We start from the raw sequence: 14,533 nt of genomic DNA on the forward strand, positions 1-14,533 counted from the left end.
GGTAAAGGTCGCGGGAAGAGCCTGGATGCGGGCAGCGCAGGACCGTTCATTGTGGAAAACCTTGGGGGAGGCCTTTGTCCAGCAGTGGACGTCATTTGGCTGAAACGAAACGAAAACGAAACGAATTCTTCACCTTAGAAATTTAACACCGCCTATCTATCTTATAATCCGATTCTATACTGTTACAAATGTATTCTCACCCGCACACCTCCCCGCGTTCGCCGAGCAACGATGTGACGTCACGGCTGCTAGGTGCGCAGTTAACTCGACTGGGTTACAACCCAGTACTACAGTACTAAAGCCTGGTCCGTGAGCACGTAGAATCCCGTCCAATGACCCCAAGCTACCCATCCCTGTCGCTCGCGCGTATTATGTTGCTGTCGCGACTGTGCGACGGGCGCCCACAGTGAGTGTGCGAGCGCGACAGCAACATAATTACGCGCGAGCGATAAGGATGGGTAGCTTGGGGTCATTGGACAAAATTCTACGTGCTCACGGACCAGGCTTTAATCCATAAATAAAAGGAATACCTGCGGGCCAAGTGTGAGTTTACATCAAACGTTCTCACTAGTGAGCGCGTTAAAAAAAATAAGAACATTTTAGTTCTTGCTCGTTTCCGCTAGGGGCGCTGTACAATCCGTCATACATTTCATGTCACTTTTTTACGCGGTCGACATCGAATAAATTCACACTAGATTTGAAGAAGAAGGGTCTTCAAACGCTTCATCTTCACGTAATATTACTTGAGTACTTACAGCTTGACGTTTCGGATCGTCGGTTGTGTTGGTACAGCCGTGATCATAAACAGACTGGCGGTTTGCACGTCGTCTATTCGGACGAGCTTGAAGATCTTTGGCTACCCTCACAATTTTTTATGTAAAGAATATTACAACCCGATCTAGCTAACTGCGCACTTGGTTGGAATGCAACTTTCCCTCGCACTCACCCGCATACCTCCCTGCGTTCGCCCCGTCCGTATCAGAGCGTCGATGTGACGTCACAGCTGCCAGGTACGCAGTTAACTCAATCGGGTGTTACGAGTGGATTCACCCTATTAGACGAGCGGCGGCGAGGTTCGAATCAACGTTTCTCGGATATCGAGTCGGTCCAACACATTCACCGTTCGGCTATCGTGGCATAAAAATTTCTAGAGCATTTAAAAAAAAATACAAAACATTTGATCATCAATTCATGTAATAAATAAATAAAAAACACATTCACATTAATTCAACTAAAACTCGTATCCAAGTCGTACCCTTGGTGGTGACTCTTCATATGATTCTTGAGACTCCCATTCTGAGTGAACGCTGAGTTGCACAGATCGCATTTGTACCTTCTGTCGTTACTGTGAGACCTAATATGCTCTTGGAGAGACTGCAGCCTCGGGTAGCTTTTTTCACAGAACTCACATCTGAAATTTCTTTCACCGGTGTGCGTTGCCATATGCTCTTTCAACCTCGATGGAAGGTAAAACCTCTGATCGCACAAATCACACTGATGCCGGTACACTTTCAAATGATTTCTTCTGTTATGCTCCATTAATGTCTTCCTCCTATTATACACTTTGTCACACAATTTGCAAGGAAACGTCCTCTTGTCTCCGTGGACTTCTATCAAATGCTTGTTCCTTTGAGCATAAGACAGAAAACTTGCTTCACATTTATAACAATTAACTGTTGGTTTCTTTTCGTGTACAGTGGCTACGTGTAAATATCGGCTGTACTTAGATTTTAGATTCTTCCCGCAGACTTCACAAGGGAAATTCGCTTCGACTTTGTTGTGAGATTTGATGTGAGTTCGCAGTGAGTTTTGCTCGAGAAAGCACGCTCCGCACATATCGCAAATATAAGTGCCAAAATGGTCGATCATGTGTTTTTTTAACATATCGAAATACGGGAACACACTGTTGCATTCTGTACACGCTAGATTGTTTGAAGTCAGTCTGAATTTGAGGAATTCGTTGTCAACTGGGTATATGATCTTTCCATGGGTATTAGTGATGTGCCGCTTGAAAGTATCGATATCGTCTATTTTGTCCGGACACAATCTGCAATCGATTCTTGTGATATCTATTTTGGGTATTTTCTTGTTTTCCATCATACTTTCAAAGAGTTCTTTTGGGTCATGGGACAACGTATGGTCCCTTAACTCTATGGGGTTCACGAACTGGTCCTTGCAGTAGTAACAGTAGTAGTTGCTGATTCTATTATGGAACGGACAGACGTAGGAGTTCTGTACTATGGTGACTGCGTTGTTATACATCATGTTGTCGTGGTCGAGGGATTCCTTCTTTTTTGCTCTTGGTATCTTCTCTCGTTTTGGGGCAACTGCTTCTGTGGGCAAGGAATAGACAAGGTTAGTTTTGAACAAGGATCTAAGCTTAGGGTTTGATTCCCTCGAGGGCAAAATTTAATGATGAGAACAAGTATCTGTGGTGTAAATAGACATAAGTTTATAAGCTAAGGTATACCTGTTAGGTAAGGCAATTACGCCTTAGCTAGATAATATTCGTGCAGAAATAATTTATTTGCTTTATAAAAGGAAAAGTAGATGTTTTTTAACAGTAATAGCAGTAATAGGCACTTGTTGTTGTAAGTCAATTTACGTGTTTACCAGCATTCGCATCAATTCGTCGCAGATACGTCGTTTTAGCCAAATGACGTTTATTGCTGGACAAAGGCCTTTCTAGGCCAAGGACTACCAGATCGTCGGTCCACCTAGTGGAAGGCCTGCCCACAATACGTCTTCCGTACGTGAATTTCTACGATATGACGTCGTCCATGCCTTATAGCTTGTAGGCCTGGTAGCACCACTTCTATCATGTTTACTTGTAAAGCCTGGTCCGTGAGCACGTAGAATTTTGTCCAATGACCCCAAGCTACCCATCCTTATCGCTCGCGCGTAATTATATTGCTGTCGCGACTGTGCGACCGGCGCCCGCAGTGAGTGTGCGAGCGCGACAGCAATATAATTACGCGCGAGCGATAAGGATGGTTGCTTGGGGTCATTGGACAAAATTCTACGTGCTCACGGACCAGACTTTAGGAGCCCTTACCTATAGCACACATCGTAAAGATTCGTTTTTAAGTGTGCTACTGCCGTGTGGTTTCTGGACTATTCCCACCGCTGCAACTTGCTGAGTGGAAAGGGTCAGCTTGCTAAAAGTAGCAGGTATGCTATGGCTCTTACCTGTAGCGCTCATCATGTGGTCACTACACAGGAGTTGCAGCGGTGGGAACGAGAGGTGGGAATAGTCCCGTATTGCTGGAAAAAAACTAGTTTTTTTTACCTGTAGCGCTCATCATGTGGTCCAGCTTGTCTCTCAGCTTGTTCATCTTGGCGAGCAGCTGCCGTCGCCCGGGCTTCTTGTTGCGGCGCGGCTTGTAGTCCGCGTCCGAGGCGTCCGAGGGCGAAGGCTCCGACTTGGGGTCTTGCTCTTCGAGGTCTGGTGGAAATCCAGAAAATTATAATTTTATTGTGGAATCTAGAATACTACCCGTTCGCGCTAAGTTTGCCGGTCCGTGGAATGCGCGTCTCCCCCAACCGCGATTAAACGCAATTAGTTGGTGATTAAACGCAATTAATGTGTCTTATTTTACGCAAATACACAATTTTTATCAATAATAATAATTAAAAAATATTTTAAATAGAGTTATAGACGCTTTTCTTCGAGTGACGTCATATCGCCAGCGGCAAACTTAAAGCGAACGGATAGTACACGCAATTATTGAAGACGAAGCATTTCAATGATTTATCAACACGCTTCTTCACATACGAGCATCACAGCAACAACTAGTTTTTGTTCGTTGCTTCGCCCACGGGAAATTACAGATCGTTTTAAATAACATACTAAGTTATTAAAGTTTAAACAATTTACTGTAGTTTTAAGTTTTCAACAAAATCGTTTAGGTAGTAGTTTTTGCGTGACATCCATCGAAATACGCGATTGGTTTAGACTCAGTTTCCACCAAAACGGAGAGCATGTACCTATCCTCTGCATCTGTAGGAGATATTTTAAATAACAAATCAGATTTCCTTAGATAGAGTTAAGGAAGACGTGTTATGGAGATTTGCCGGGCTAGGATGTGCTTCGTGACAAAATATTATCGATAATTTTAGACGACAAATGTATGGGCATATCGCGAAAAATCGATAAAATGGCGCGATAAAAGCTTATCACGGGGTTCCATCCTAGGCCTACTGATTAGTTATTCAAAACGTTCAAGACACATCTCCTTTTGACTCCTAAACGGGCCTAATGCCGTGCCTACGCATTTATAGCGACGACGTCACATCATAGAGGGGCATTTTTAAATAGTTATAGATATTTGCAACAAAAAAGTAGGTGTAGATCGTTTAGGCGCGATTGGTCCAATCGTGAAAAATTTACAAATTGGCGATTAGTCCAATTCGCGATTGGTCTAATTCGCAATTAGTCCAATTCGCTATTGGGCCAATTCGCTTTTTCCTGCAATAGTAGTAAAAGTTGGATAACCTCCTTATTTTTTTCATTTTGGTTATCCTTTTATTTTGGACCAATAGCGAATTGGACCAATCGCGAATTGGATCAATAGCGAATTAGACCAATCGCGAATTGGACCAATCGCGCCTAAACGGGTGTAGCGTATGTGCTTACCGGGTTCGCCCATGCCCACGTCGTCAGCGCCCATCGAGTCGTTGTCATCTGCCGGCGGTTCCTGTTTCACCTCCAGCAGTATCTTGCTGTCTAGACCTGGAAAATGTTATTTTTAATGTTAAAAAACAGATAAAATAATGAATAAAATAAAAACACATCAGTCTGAACAACAGTGGCGTAGTGTGCCTTATTTTTATTGCATTTTTTGCCTACCACCAACCAAACCGAACAGAAAAATCTGCCCCCACTAGGAATCGAACCCGGGACCTCTGCGTCTGAAGCAGGTGGTCTTACCACTAGACTACACTTGACTTGACTTATGGTCCTATGTCCCCTAGATGGGGCAGAGGGCGTCCACAACAGTCCTCCATCGCGTTCGGTCTTGTCTTAGTCCACTAGACTACAGAGGCAGTTAAAAAACTTAAGTTCTTTAAGTTTTCACCTTGCTTGGTCTCAAGCCGGGCGCTCAGGAACACCTCTTCGCTCTGCAGCGCCTGCCGACGGAAGGCGCAGGCGTCGCGCAGTCGCGACACGCACGCCGCGCATATGCAGCACTCCTTGCTGTCCCCGTCCAGGTGAGACAGCTGAAAAATGGTTACGAAGTAGAAATATTTTTATAGACTGGTTACAAAAGTATTTTCTATAATTATTTGTTTATAAGAGTTTTTTCAACCTTTGGGTCACGACCCCCAAAAAACAGTGAACGGTTGGGGGGTCGCAAAAATTTTTTTTCATAATAAGGGTTCAAAAACACTGGTTTAGAATAATTGAATTAGTTCTTACATAATTAATCTTTACAGGACTCAATTCTTTTTCGTCCTACCAAAAGTAAAATCTGAATTATTAAGGACTTAAGGGCATAAACTGGTTTAAATGTAAAACCAGTGACAATACCCAGTAGTTACTTAAAATTATATACAGTATAACATAACACCGCCTCCTTTTTTGAAGTTGGTTCAAAAATAATGTAAATTCCACATGAAAAAGTAGTCAATTGTCAGTGATCGTCTTTACAACATTTTTTTAAATTATTTAAACTATTTTCATGCCTGATGCAAATATTGTAGTGAACAACAACAGTTTAATATTTTACTCATAGGTCTTCTATTAAGAGCCTATGATGTAAAATTCACAAGCATTGGGCAATTAGAAAAAATAGATTAGGTTTTAATTGTAGGGAAATAATTGAAAGTATGAAAAATATACAGAAGAGCTTAGAAAAAGGATTAAGGACTTTTTAGGACTTGGTTTGCTGCTTATTCTACAGAACCAAGGGGGAAGGATTTACCGTACTTTAAAGAAATAGATATCTAGGATGTACACAGCTCAATGAAATTAAGTTAGCTTACCAATAAACCGAAGCAGTCCATAAACATATCTGAGTAAATTTCCTTCTCGCCATTCCACAAGTATTCTGCGGTCAAAAGTCGGCATTTTTTAATAGACCTACAACAACGGCACAGTCCAGGGTCCACAATGGGTCCTCTATTTTTCCCTGACCCCGATGGAGTAGCCATTTCTTGATTTATTTACATTTAAATTAAATAAAACTTCGATTCTTCACATCAACACAATCACAAGACGATACAAAATTAACTATAGTCGTGTTCCATTCCAATTCGTCTATGTTTCAGCAGAGTATAATTTTTTTGTAGGATTTCTGAAAAAGCTTCAAAAGAAATTTGATCGTAAGCAATACACAAAAAAATTATTTGAAAAGAACATGACCAACGCAACGTCAAAAGCGTTTCGTTTTTGCTATAAGAGCCCCGATTACGGTAACTTTTAACGTCAACAATCCAGACACGCTTCTCGATTCTGCGATACGATTGGTCGTTCAACAGCGTACGTCAGCTGTTTTGACCAATCGTATTGCAGAATCAGAAACGCGTCTGGATTGTAGACGTTAAAAGTTACCGTAATCGGGGTGCAGATTTTATTCCCTTTAATAAAAATAAATTAATTCGATTATGATTATAAAAACCTTCGAGCAGGGAACTTTTGAGGAGATGATATTCCGCTCTTAGCCTGCTTCTCACCTGCCGGGCTAGGATGCACGCCGTGATTAAATCTTATCGAATGTTTTAGACGACAAATGTCTTAAGATTGATAAAATGGCAGTGATAAACGCTTATCGCGGCGCGCATCCTAGGCCTACTACTGATGTGGAAAGTGATCAGGCCAAAGCTGAAAGCGAACATCCTCAACCACAGAGGAACTTAAAAACTACCGGAACATTTTTGTTATGGCGATAGACGTAAGAAGCTTGTCAGGCGGACTAGATGTTAGAACAAGCCCTACCACCAACCAAACTTTTGCTCCCACTAGTAATAGAACCTTGGACCTCTGGATCTGAATCTGAAGTAGGTGGTCCAGCCTCACAACAGGAGCGGTATAAGTCGCGCAGCGAGAGTTGGGGCGATCAACACAAATATTATTTTATTCAATATCTATTAGCTATTAGTTTTGTTTTTTTATGGCGGTTTTTTATTTTATAGCTTGAATGTGATAGAAATTAGAATGCACTGACTAGGGTAAACGCGCAATTATCGTCTCATAAAAATAATTTAAAAAATATTGAGCAAAAAAAAATGTGAAAAGTTTTTAAATTGAAGTTCACGAAGTTCAGGGATTCACGAAAAAATGAAAGCATCAACACTTTTTAAACTGTTTTATTATAAAACTTATAAATTAAAGTCAATATTACTTCACTTGACCACTACTTAGGAATATTATCGTCATCATAATCTATGAGATTAATACTTATTTTTATTTACAATATTTAATTACTAAAATAAGCATTTACAAGATTTTAAACGCACATTTTTTATTCATTATTAATAATATTTTAGGTTTCAAAACTTAGCCTTGTGATGATAAATTATTATTATTGTGATTTGTTCAGCATAACTTCTGCATAACTGACTAATTTGCTATCTACAACTATTTTATTTGTTTGTAAAAATATATAAATTGTGATGAATTTGTTTAAACAAAGTATAAAGCCAAAGACTTAAGAATGTTACTTAAAAATCTTTGTGTAAAATATTAACCTACAATAGGTACATTTCTATATTAAACTGTATAAATAATCATCCTACTCATCATTACTCCTACTATACCGATACATTTGATAGATCGTGCTTAAATAATATTAAAACAATAAAAACATTATCGCAAATGCAGAATTACATTTCAAGAGATTGTGTTAGTCAGTTCAAAATTATGAACGCTAATATTGTAATTTATTTGTACTCTTAAGAATACTTTGCTGACGAAAATGTTGATGTCGTGTTTGTTAAACATCGGGAATAAATTAGATATAATAATTATTATGCTGCCTTATTAATAAGCGTTTAAAAATCTAACAATACTGTTCTGTTATACAAAATAATCTCAATAAAAAAAATGTAAAAAATAACTTAGAAAATATACTTTACACACTGTGATGTTTTAAAGTGATGTTGGTAATATAATTATATAATAATATAAATTATAATTACTTGTAAAATAAATTGTGATGTTTTAACGTGATGTTAGTAAAATAATTCTAAAACAATATAAATTATAATTACTTAAAAAATATACTGTGATGTAAGTAAGTGATGTTGGTAATATAATTCCATAATTTAATAAATATAAATAATTTCGTTTGAGAAATTGCAATTTGATTCAAGTATAAAACGCACGATCTACCCCATCTAATACACAATAATCTCAATACAAACACACTAAGCAATATCCACACAAGTTTCAATTATCTTAGAAATAACATCCCTCTATGTCACATTCAGGATGGTGGTTCTTTATATGGGACTTCAGACTCGGGTTTTGTATGAACGCTTGACCGCAAATGTGACATCTATACCTCCTATCGTTTGTGTGCGTTCGTATGTGGTACTGCAGAGACTTCAACCTAGGATACGACTTGTCGCAGTACTCACATCGGAAGTTTCTCTCGCCTGTATGAGTCGCCATGTGCTCCTTCAACCGAGACGGCAAGTAAAACCTCTGATCGCAATACTCACACTGATGCTTCAACACCTTCTGGTGATTCCTTCTTTGATGCTCGGTCAAAGTCTTCTGCCTATTATACACTTTGTCACACAAGTTACACGGGTACGTTCTATTTTGGCCGTGGGCTTCGGTCAAATGTTTGTTCTTTAACGCGTAAGACATGAAACACTCGTCACACCGCGGACACCGTATGATGGCCTTTTTCTTGTGCACTATATCCACATGCATGTCCTTGTAATGGTTTGATTTGAACACTTTTCCGCAGACTTCGCACGTGTGTCGCTCGTCGTCCTTATGTCGTTTTAAATGGGCGTCCAAGCGTGGTTTTTCCAAGAAACAGAAGCCGCAGATATCGCAGGTGTAGTTACTGAAATGCCCCACCATATGGGTGTTGAGGGTGTTGAAATCTTCGAACACATCGTTACACATGACACAGACTAAATCGTTCCACGTCAGTCTGAAGAGCAGCATCTTGTCCGGTGCTTCAAAGTATATTTTCTTGCCGTGGATCTGGTCTATGTGCTGTTTAAAAGTATTGAGATCATCTATTTTGGCCGGACACAGTCTGCAGTCAATTCTTGTGATGTCGATTTTTGGCATTTTCTTGTACCCCATGAGTAGCTGGAACGGTTTGGTGTCGTGGGTCGCTGTGTGTTCTCTAAGGTCTTCTGGTTTTGGGTAGTAATCTTTGCAGTAGAAGCAGTAGTAATTGTTTCTTCTGTTCTTGAAGGGGCAGACGTAGGAGTATTGGATGATCGTTATTAGGTTCTCTTCGGACATGCAGTCGAGGTCCCTGTCGTAGTTGTGGCGTTTTTCGACGGGCGGTTTTTTCACTTTGATCACTTTTTTCGAGGAACCTGTAAAGTACAAAAATAACTGAATCATTATCCAAACCACTTTAAGTCACGCAGCGAGAGTTGAGGCGAATACATACTCACACTGATGAAATATTTAATACAGAACACACAAATCTGTCAGAATAGGTACCCATGTATAAGAAATGTGAACAAATTGTATTTTTTAAATAGTGTAAGTAGGTATATGTAGGTACTGTTGGTGTACCTTTCCAAATAAAATAAAATAAGCAACACGTCACGAGCAGCACCGCTCTCTGAAAAACATCAATCTTTTAAACTGCGATCTCCAACCCGCCTGCCAAGCGTGGAGATTATGGCAAAACCCTCCACTATAGTGGAGGAGGCTCATAGTTCAGTAGTGGACTGTACTTCCTAATAATCTTTAAAAAGATGTTCATTGTTCACTTACCAGCTTTCTCCTTCTTCGCCTTAGCCACTTTCGTCTTCTTCTTCGTAGACCCATTACTCTTTGTAGATTTTGTCTTCTTGCTTCTCTTTCTTTTGATCGGCTTGTCGGAATCCGAAGATGATGCGTACGAGTCGTCGCTGTCTTCTGTGCTGCACTTTGGTGGCGGTTCTATGTCGTTTGCTTCTATGTCGATTTTCTCCTCTTTTGTGTCCGGTTTTACTTCTGTGGAGAGAATAATGTGGCGTGTTTATGACGTGTTAAAACCACTTCTTTTTTTTTATCCACAACGAGGAAGCTCTTGGCCTGTATCTCACCTGATGGTAAGTGACGATAAGGCCGAAGGTGGAAGCGAACTTCACCCGGAATCCTCAACCACGGAGGAACTGGCTATCTTACCTCTAACTGCCGGAAAACAACAATGCTGTTAACATTGTTGTTATGGCGACAGACTTAGGTAAGATGGTGGTAGCTAGCCAGGCGGACTTACTTTAACATTCCAACTGGAAATCTAGCCCAATGTCTTGACCAAACTGGGGTTTGTCAGTGATCAAAAAAGAGTCAATGAATGAATGGCAAGATTTGCGGATGGCGTACCAAAATAGCTCCCTAAATTGATATAATTTGTGACAAATAACTAGGTAAGTATGTCTTTGGAAGAACCAGTAAATGTTGAGGTAAACCAGAGCTTGGCAAGCATAGAATAGAGCTTTTTACGTCTAAGTGGAATGAGTCTGACGCAGAATCTACGCTGTTGGGGCATTTCTTCTAACAAGGGGCACTTCTCAAAATGTGCATTTCGCAAAATGTGCATTTCGCAAAATGTGAATTTGGTAAAATGCGTACTTTTCCAGATGGCTAGCGAAAGGTCGCTGGTAGACACTTGATGTGACAAGTTGAGGCCTATGTTCGACATTAGCTAATGATGTTAATAGAACATCCAAAAGCAATATAGGAACAAACCTAGTATACAGAATAGATAAAGTCCGGTCGCCGAACACGTAGAATTTCGTCTATTTATATTGTTGTCACGAATGTGCGACGGGCGGCCGCAGTGAGTGTGCGAGCGTGACAGCAATATAATTACGCGGTAGCTTGGGGCCATTGGACGAAATTCTACGTGCTCGGCGACCGGACTTTAGATCAATATCCCATACCTGTATCATCAGCGGAGTAGTCAATCGACAGTCTGTCGTCGTGGTCCATCTCGAGGACGGAATTGTGATCGCTGACGTCATCCTTGGGCTCTATCTTGGGCTCAATCTCCAGGGGCTTCTTGGTTTCTGTGGAGGAGTACAAACATTGCTGGTTGATGAATGTGGTAGAGATAAGTACTAATGTGGGTCAGGTCCACTAAAGCGGAGATGAGAGGAGATATGCGACGAAACTGGCAGGTTATTTCCACCAAAACGTAGCGTAATTAGACGATCCCTGCTGCCTTTCCTACACATAATATTTCACACACATAGCCTTTCTTGGGAACAAGGCGCGCGAGGCCATTTTCACCGAAAGCTGAGCAGAGAGATGTAGAAATAAGGAAATCTGATTGGTTATTACAGATTTTCTCTCGTCTCCGCTCCTTAGTTAGTTATTATGACTCGTCTCGCGGCGATGTATTTGCTTCAGGACGAGGCAGCCGTTCGGCCTGAGGTTGCCTCGCAATGTATCTGGAGTGACGCTCCTACAGTCATTTCTGGCTGGCGTAAAAGAACAGCTGTACCTCGTGCCTAAATTACATGATGATGAAGGATGTAGTGGAAGTCTCCTACCTTCCGCCCTCTTGTACTAAAGCGTGCAGGAACAGCTCCTGACATGCACCTGGTGCGTCATTTTCACAGTGAATTAACCTGATGATGAAGGATGTAATAGGTGTAGCGCTCAACTCAGTGTCTGAGTTATGTAAGCAGCACGGCGAGGGACGATTTTGACGTGACGGAGCATAAAAAATATGAACTCTCGCTCGCTGACATTTGACGTAAGAAAATCATCCTCCCGTGCCGCTTCCACACCTCAGGCACTAAGTTATAAGCTGATAGGTGAGTATAAGGCAGGTTTAAGAATCGCGCTGACCGCTCGCTGATCGTCGGCGCTGCCAGATCAATATGTACAATTTGAAGGAAACGTTCCTGAGTGACGCTGATCGCTCGGCGCCGTCGCTTCATACATTTTGGCCGTCAGCGCCGACGGTCAGCGTGCGTCAGCGCGATTCTAAGGCCTCAGCCTCGAACTTAGCGGGCAGCGGGGCGGGAGCGGCGGCGGCGCTGGAGCGGGGCGGGCAACGCAGACCCGTTCTCGAAACAAGCGGGCAGCTCGCGCGGCGCTTTAGCGGCGAAGTGTTGTGATCGGGGTTGTGTTGTCGAGATATTTGTTTTTATTCGCAAACGAAATGTCTGAACAACGGCGACAATTTTATTTCGATTCAAATTTATTCCTAACGCTCGATTTATTGTGGGCAAAAGAAGGAGTGCGCTGCCCGCTCGTTGCCCGCTCCCTCGCCGCTGCCCGCTCGTTGCCCGCTCCGGCGCCGCTGCCGCGCCGCTGTTTTCGAGAACCGGTCCATTTGATTTTACGCATAAGATCCTGCCGCTCCCGCGCCGCCGCCGCCGCCGCCCCGCTGCCTGCTAAGTTCGAGGCTGAGGCCTAAAACTAGCCTAAGTGGAAGTCTCCTACCTTCCGCCTCCTTGTACTCCAGCTTGGCGTGCAAGAACAGTTCCTCGCACTGCAGCACCTGCTGCCGGAGCGCGAGCGCGTCGCGCAGACGCACCACGCACGTCGCGCAAACGCCGCTGTCGCGCTCGCTTTCGTCCACGTGCGACAGCTGCATAATAAATAAATAAAATAAATAAATAATAAATATCCTTGGACATTTTTTTTACACTGCGCTTCTAGTCCCAAACTAAGCAAAGCTTGTACTATGGGTACTAGACAACGGATATAAATAAACATACTTAAATACTTTTTTTTTCGTAAATACATAGAAAACACCCAGTCCAATACAAACAAATGTTTGTACTGTGCGGGAATCGAACCCGCAACCTCCGGAATAGTAGTCCGTTTCGAACCACTACACCAAACGGCCGATAATGTTACAGGCTTAGCGCTCCTGCACACGACGCCGCCACCGTGCCTTTCCACTGTTTATACGCGCCGCGTGAAGCCCGCTGCCGCGCCGCTGGCGAAATTATGCTTTGATGGCGCGGTGGCGGCGCGGCGGCGGGCTTTACTCGGCGCGTATGAACAGTGTAGGGGCGCGGCGGCGGCGTCGTGTGCAGGAGCGCTTAGGCTGTTACACCATCTCACTTATAACTTTGACAACCATCAAAAATCTGCCAAACTTCATACAAAAAGCACCGGTTATTTTTATTGTTACGGTTAAAATAAGGTGGTGCAATTCAGACTTAAATTGAAAGAGAATAGAACCTTTATGGGATATCCACCATTCGAAAAACCATTTCAATGAGGGTGTGAACAATTTCGCTGGCAACGCAGGACCAGTCATTGTGGAAACCCAAGGGGGATGGCTAGCATTTACCTACCACGATATTTCATTTTGGTTATTCCCAGGATTTCATACCTTGATACAGCATGGAAATACAAATCTTAATCTTAACAGTTTAAATTAGTAATCGTCAATTGCTTAATCATGCTTTTTTAAAGGTCAAGCCTAGAGTGTAAACAGTTCAGCATAAACATTAAATTTAAAATCAAAAATCATCAATTTACCACTTTTTAGACATTTGTTTCATGCTCATGGGGTTGATTTTGAAACCTTTGGTAGATGACCTGATGTTATTATGTTATAGTTTAAATAATGTGTGACCTAACACACTATTTAAACAATCCAGACAAGAGTGTAATTTCTAAATGATAATTTGTTTGTAAATACTTATCCATGTAAGAACTTTTCTGGCTTTTTGAGAACAATTAATACTTTTGTACAAAACAAAATGTTTTTTTGTTGTTGTAATAGCATAGTTAAGAGGCTAAAATTAAAATAAAATAAACATTGCAAAATATTTTTTTTTTATGCTATAAGTGAAAGTGGATGTTTTACATTTTTAGCAATAAAATTGCCATTAAAGTTATATCACAGTAACTACCTTGTAATAATACTCACGAGAATACCAAAACAATCCATGATCATATCCGCGTACACTTCTTTTTTGTCCATCCAAGTATACTCGGCGGTGAGAACCCTGCATTTCTTGATGGCTCGACAACATCTACAAAGAGCTGGGTCTATAATAGGCCCGTTATTTTTGGGCGCACTCATTTTTACCGTTTGTAAATATAATTTAATGTGTTTCAGTAATAATTATTCCATATTAAAGCACCCAAGCGATTTTGGGATGTGGCCCAAGCACCAAAATAATGGCCCACGACACGAAAGCTTTCCCAAAACGACAAAATGTCAATAAAAGAAGCACAGACTAAAAAAACTGCGTTTAGTTTACTGCTTCAAGGAGAAGCTTCCAATCACTCGATTATGATTGTGATTTTAACACTGTATAGATGACCCACGCTGAACTGTCCCGCCAAACTCAATGACAGGGGAGCGCTACCATCGTTCAACTATATGGTTTCCAACATGGCAAAAATCGGAACTAGCGATTCGGT

The 14,533-nt window shown here is 41.5% G+C and overlaps 3 protein-coding genes across 3 annotated transcripts; all 3 read right to left on the bottom strand.

Annotated features, from left to right (window-relative positions):
• Positions 1-1,176: 1,176 nt before the first annotated feature.
• Positions 1,177-3,205, bottom strand: LOC135086135 (PR domain zinc finger protein 5-like). The gene is made up of 2 exons (XM_063980938.1): positions 3,190-3,205; positions 1,177-2,333 (listed from the first exon to the last, which is right to left on the bottom strand). The coding sequence occupies exons 1-2, from the start codon at positions 3,203-3,205 to the stop codon at positions 1,228-1,230; spliced, it is 1,122 nt and encodes a 373-aa protein (XP_063837008.1). The 3' UTR covers positions 1,177-1,227.
• Positions 3,206-3,275: 70 nt separating this feature from the next.
• On the bottom strand, positions 3,276-6,204 carry LOC135085905 (uncharacterized). The gene is made up of 4 exons (XM_063980689.1): positions 5,986-6,204; positions 5,079-5,220; positions 4,637-4,732; positions 3,276-3,445 (listed from the first exon to the last, which is right to left on the bottom strand). Exons 1-4 carry the CDS (start codon positions 6,151-6,153, stop codon positions 3,276-3,278), a joined length of 576 nt encoding a protein of 191 aa, XP_063836759.1. The 5' UTR covers positions 6,154-6,204.
• A 1,088-nt stretch (positions 6,205-7,292) lies between these two features.
• Positions 7,293-14,332, bottom strand: LOC135086078 (zinc finger protein 25-like). The gene is made up of 5 exons (XM_063980839.1): positions 14,034-14,332; positions 12,587-12,734; positions 11,074-11,199; positions 9,920-10,141; positions 7,293-9,510 (listed from the first exon to the last, which is right to left on the bottom strand). Exons 1-5 carry the CDS (start codon positions 14,187-14,189, stop codon positions 8,399-8,401), a joined length of 1,764 nt encoding a protein of 587 aa, XP_063836909.1. The 5' UTR covers positions 14,190-14,332; the 3' UTR covers positions 7,293-8,398.
• Between the last annotated feature and the right edge of the window lie 201 nt (positions 14,333-14,533).

Source organism: Ostrinia nubilalis, chromosome 30, assembly GCF_963855985.1.
Source record: "Ostrinia nubilalis chromosome 30, ilOstNubi1.1, whole genome shotgun sequence".
Taxonomy (NCBI): domain Eukaryota; kingdom Metazoa; phylum Arthropoda; class Insecta; order Lepidoptera; family Crambidae; genus Ostrinia; species Ostrinia nubilalis.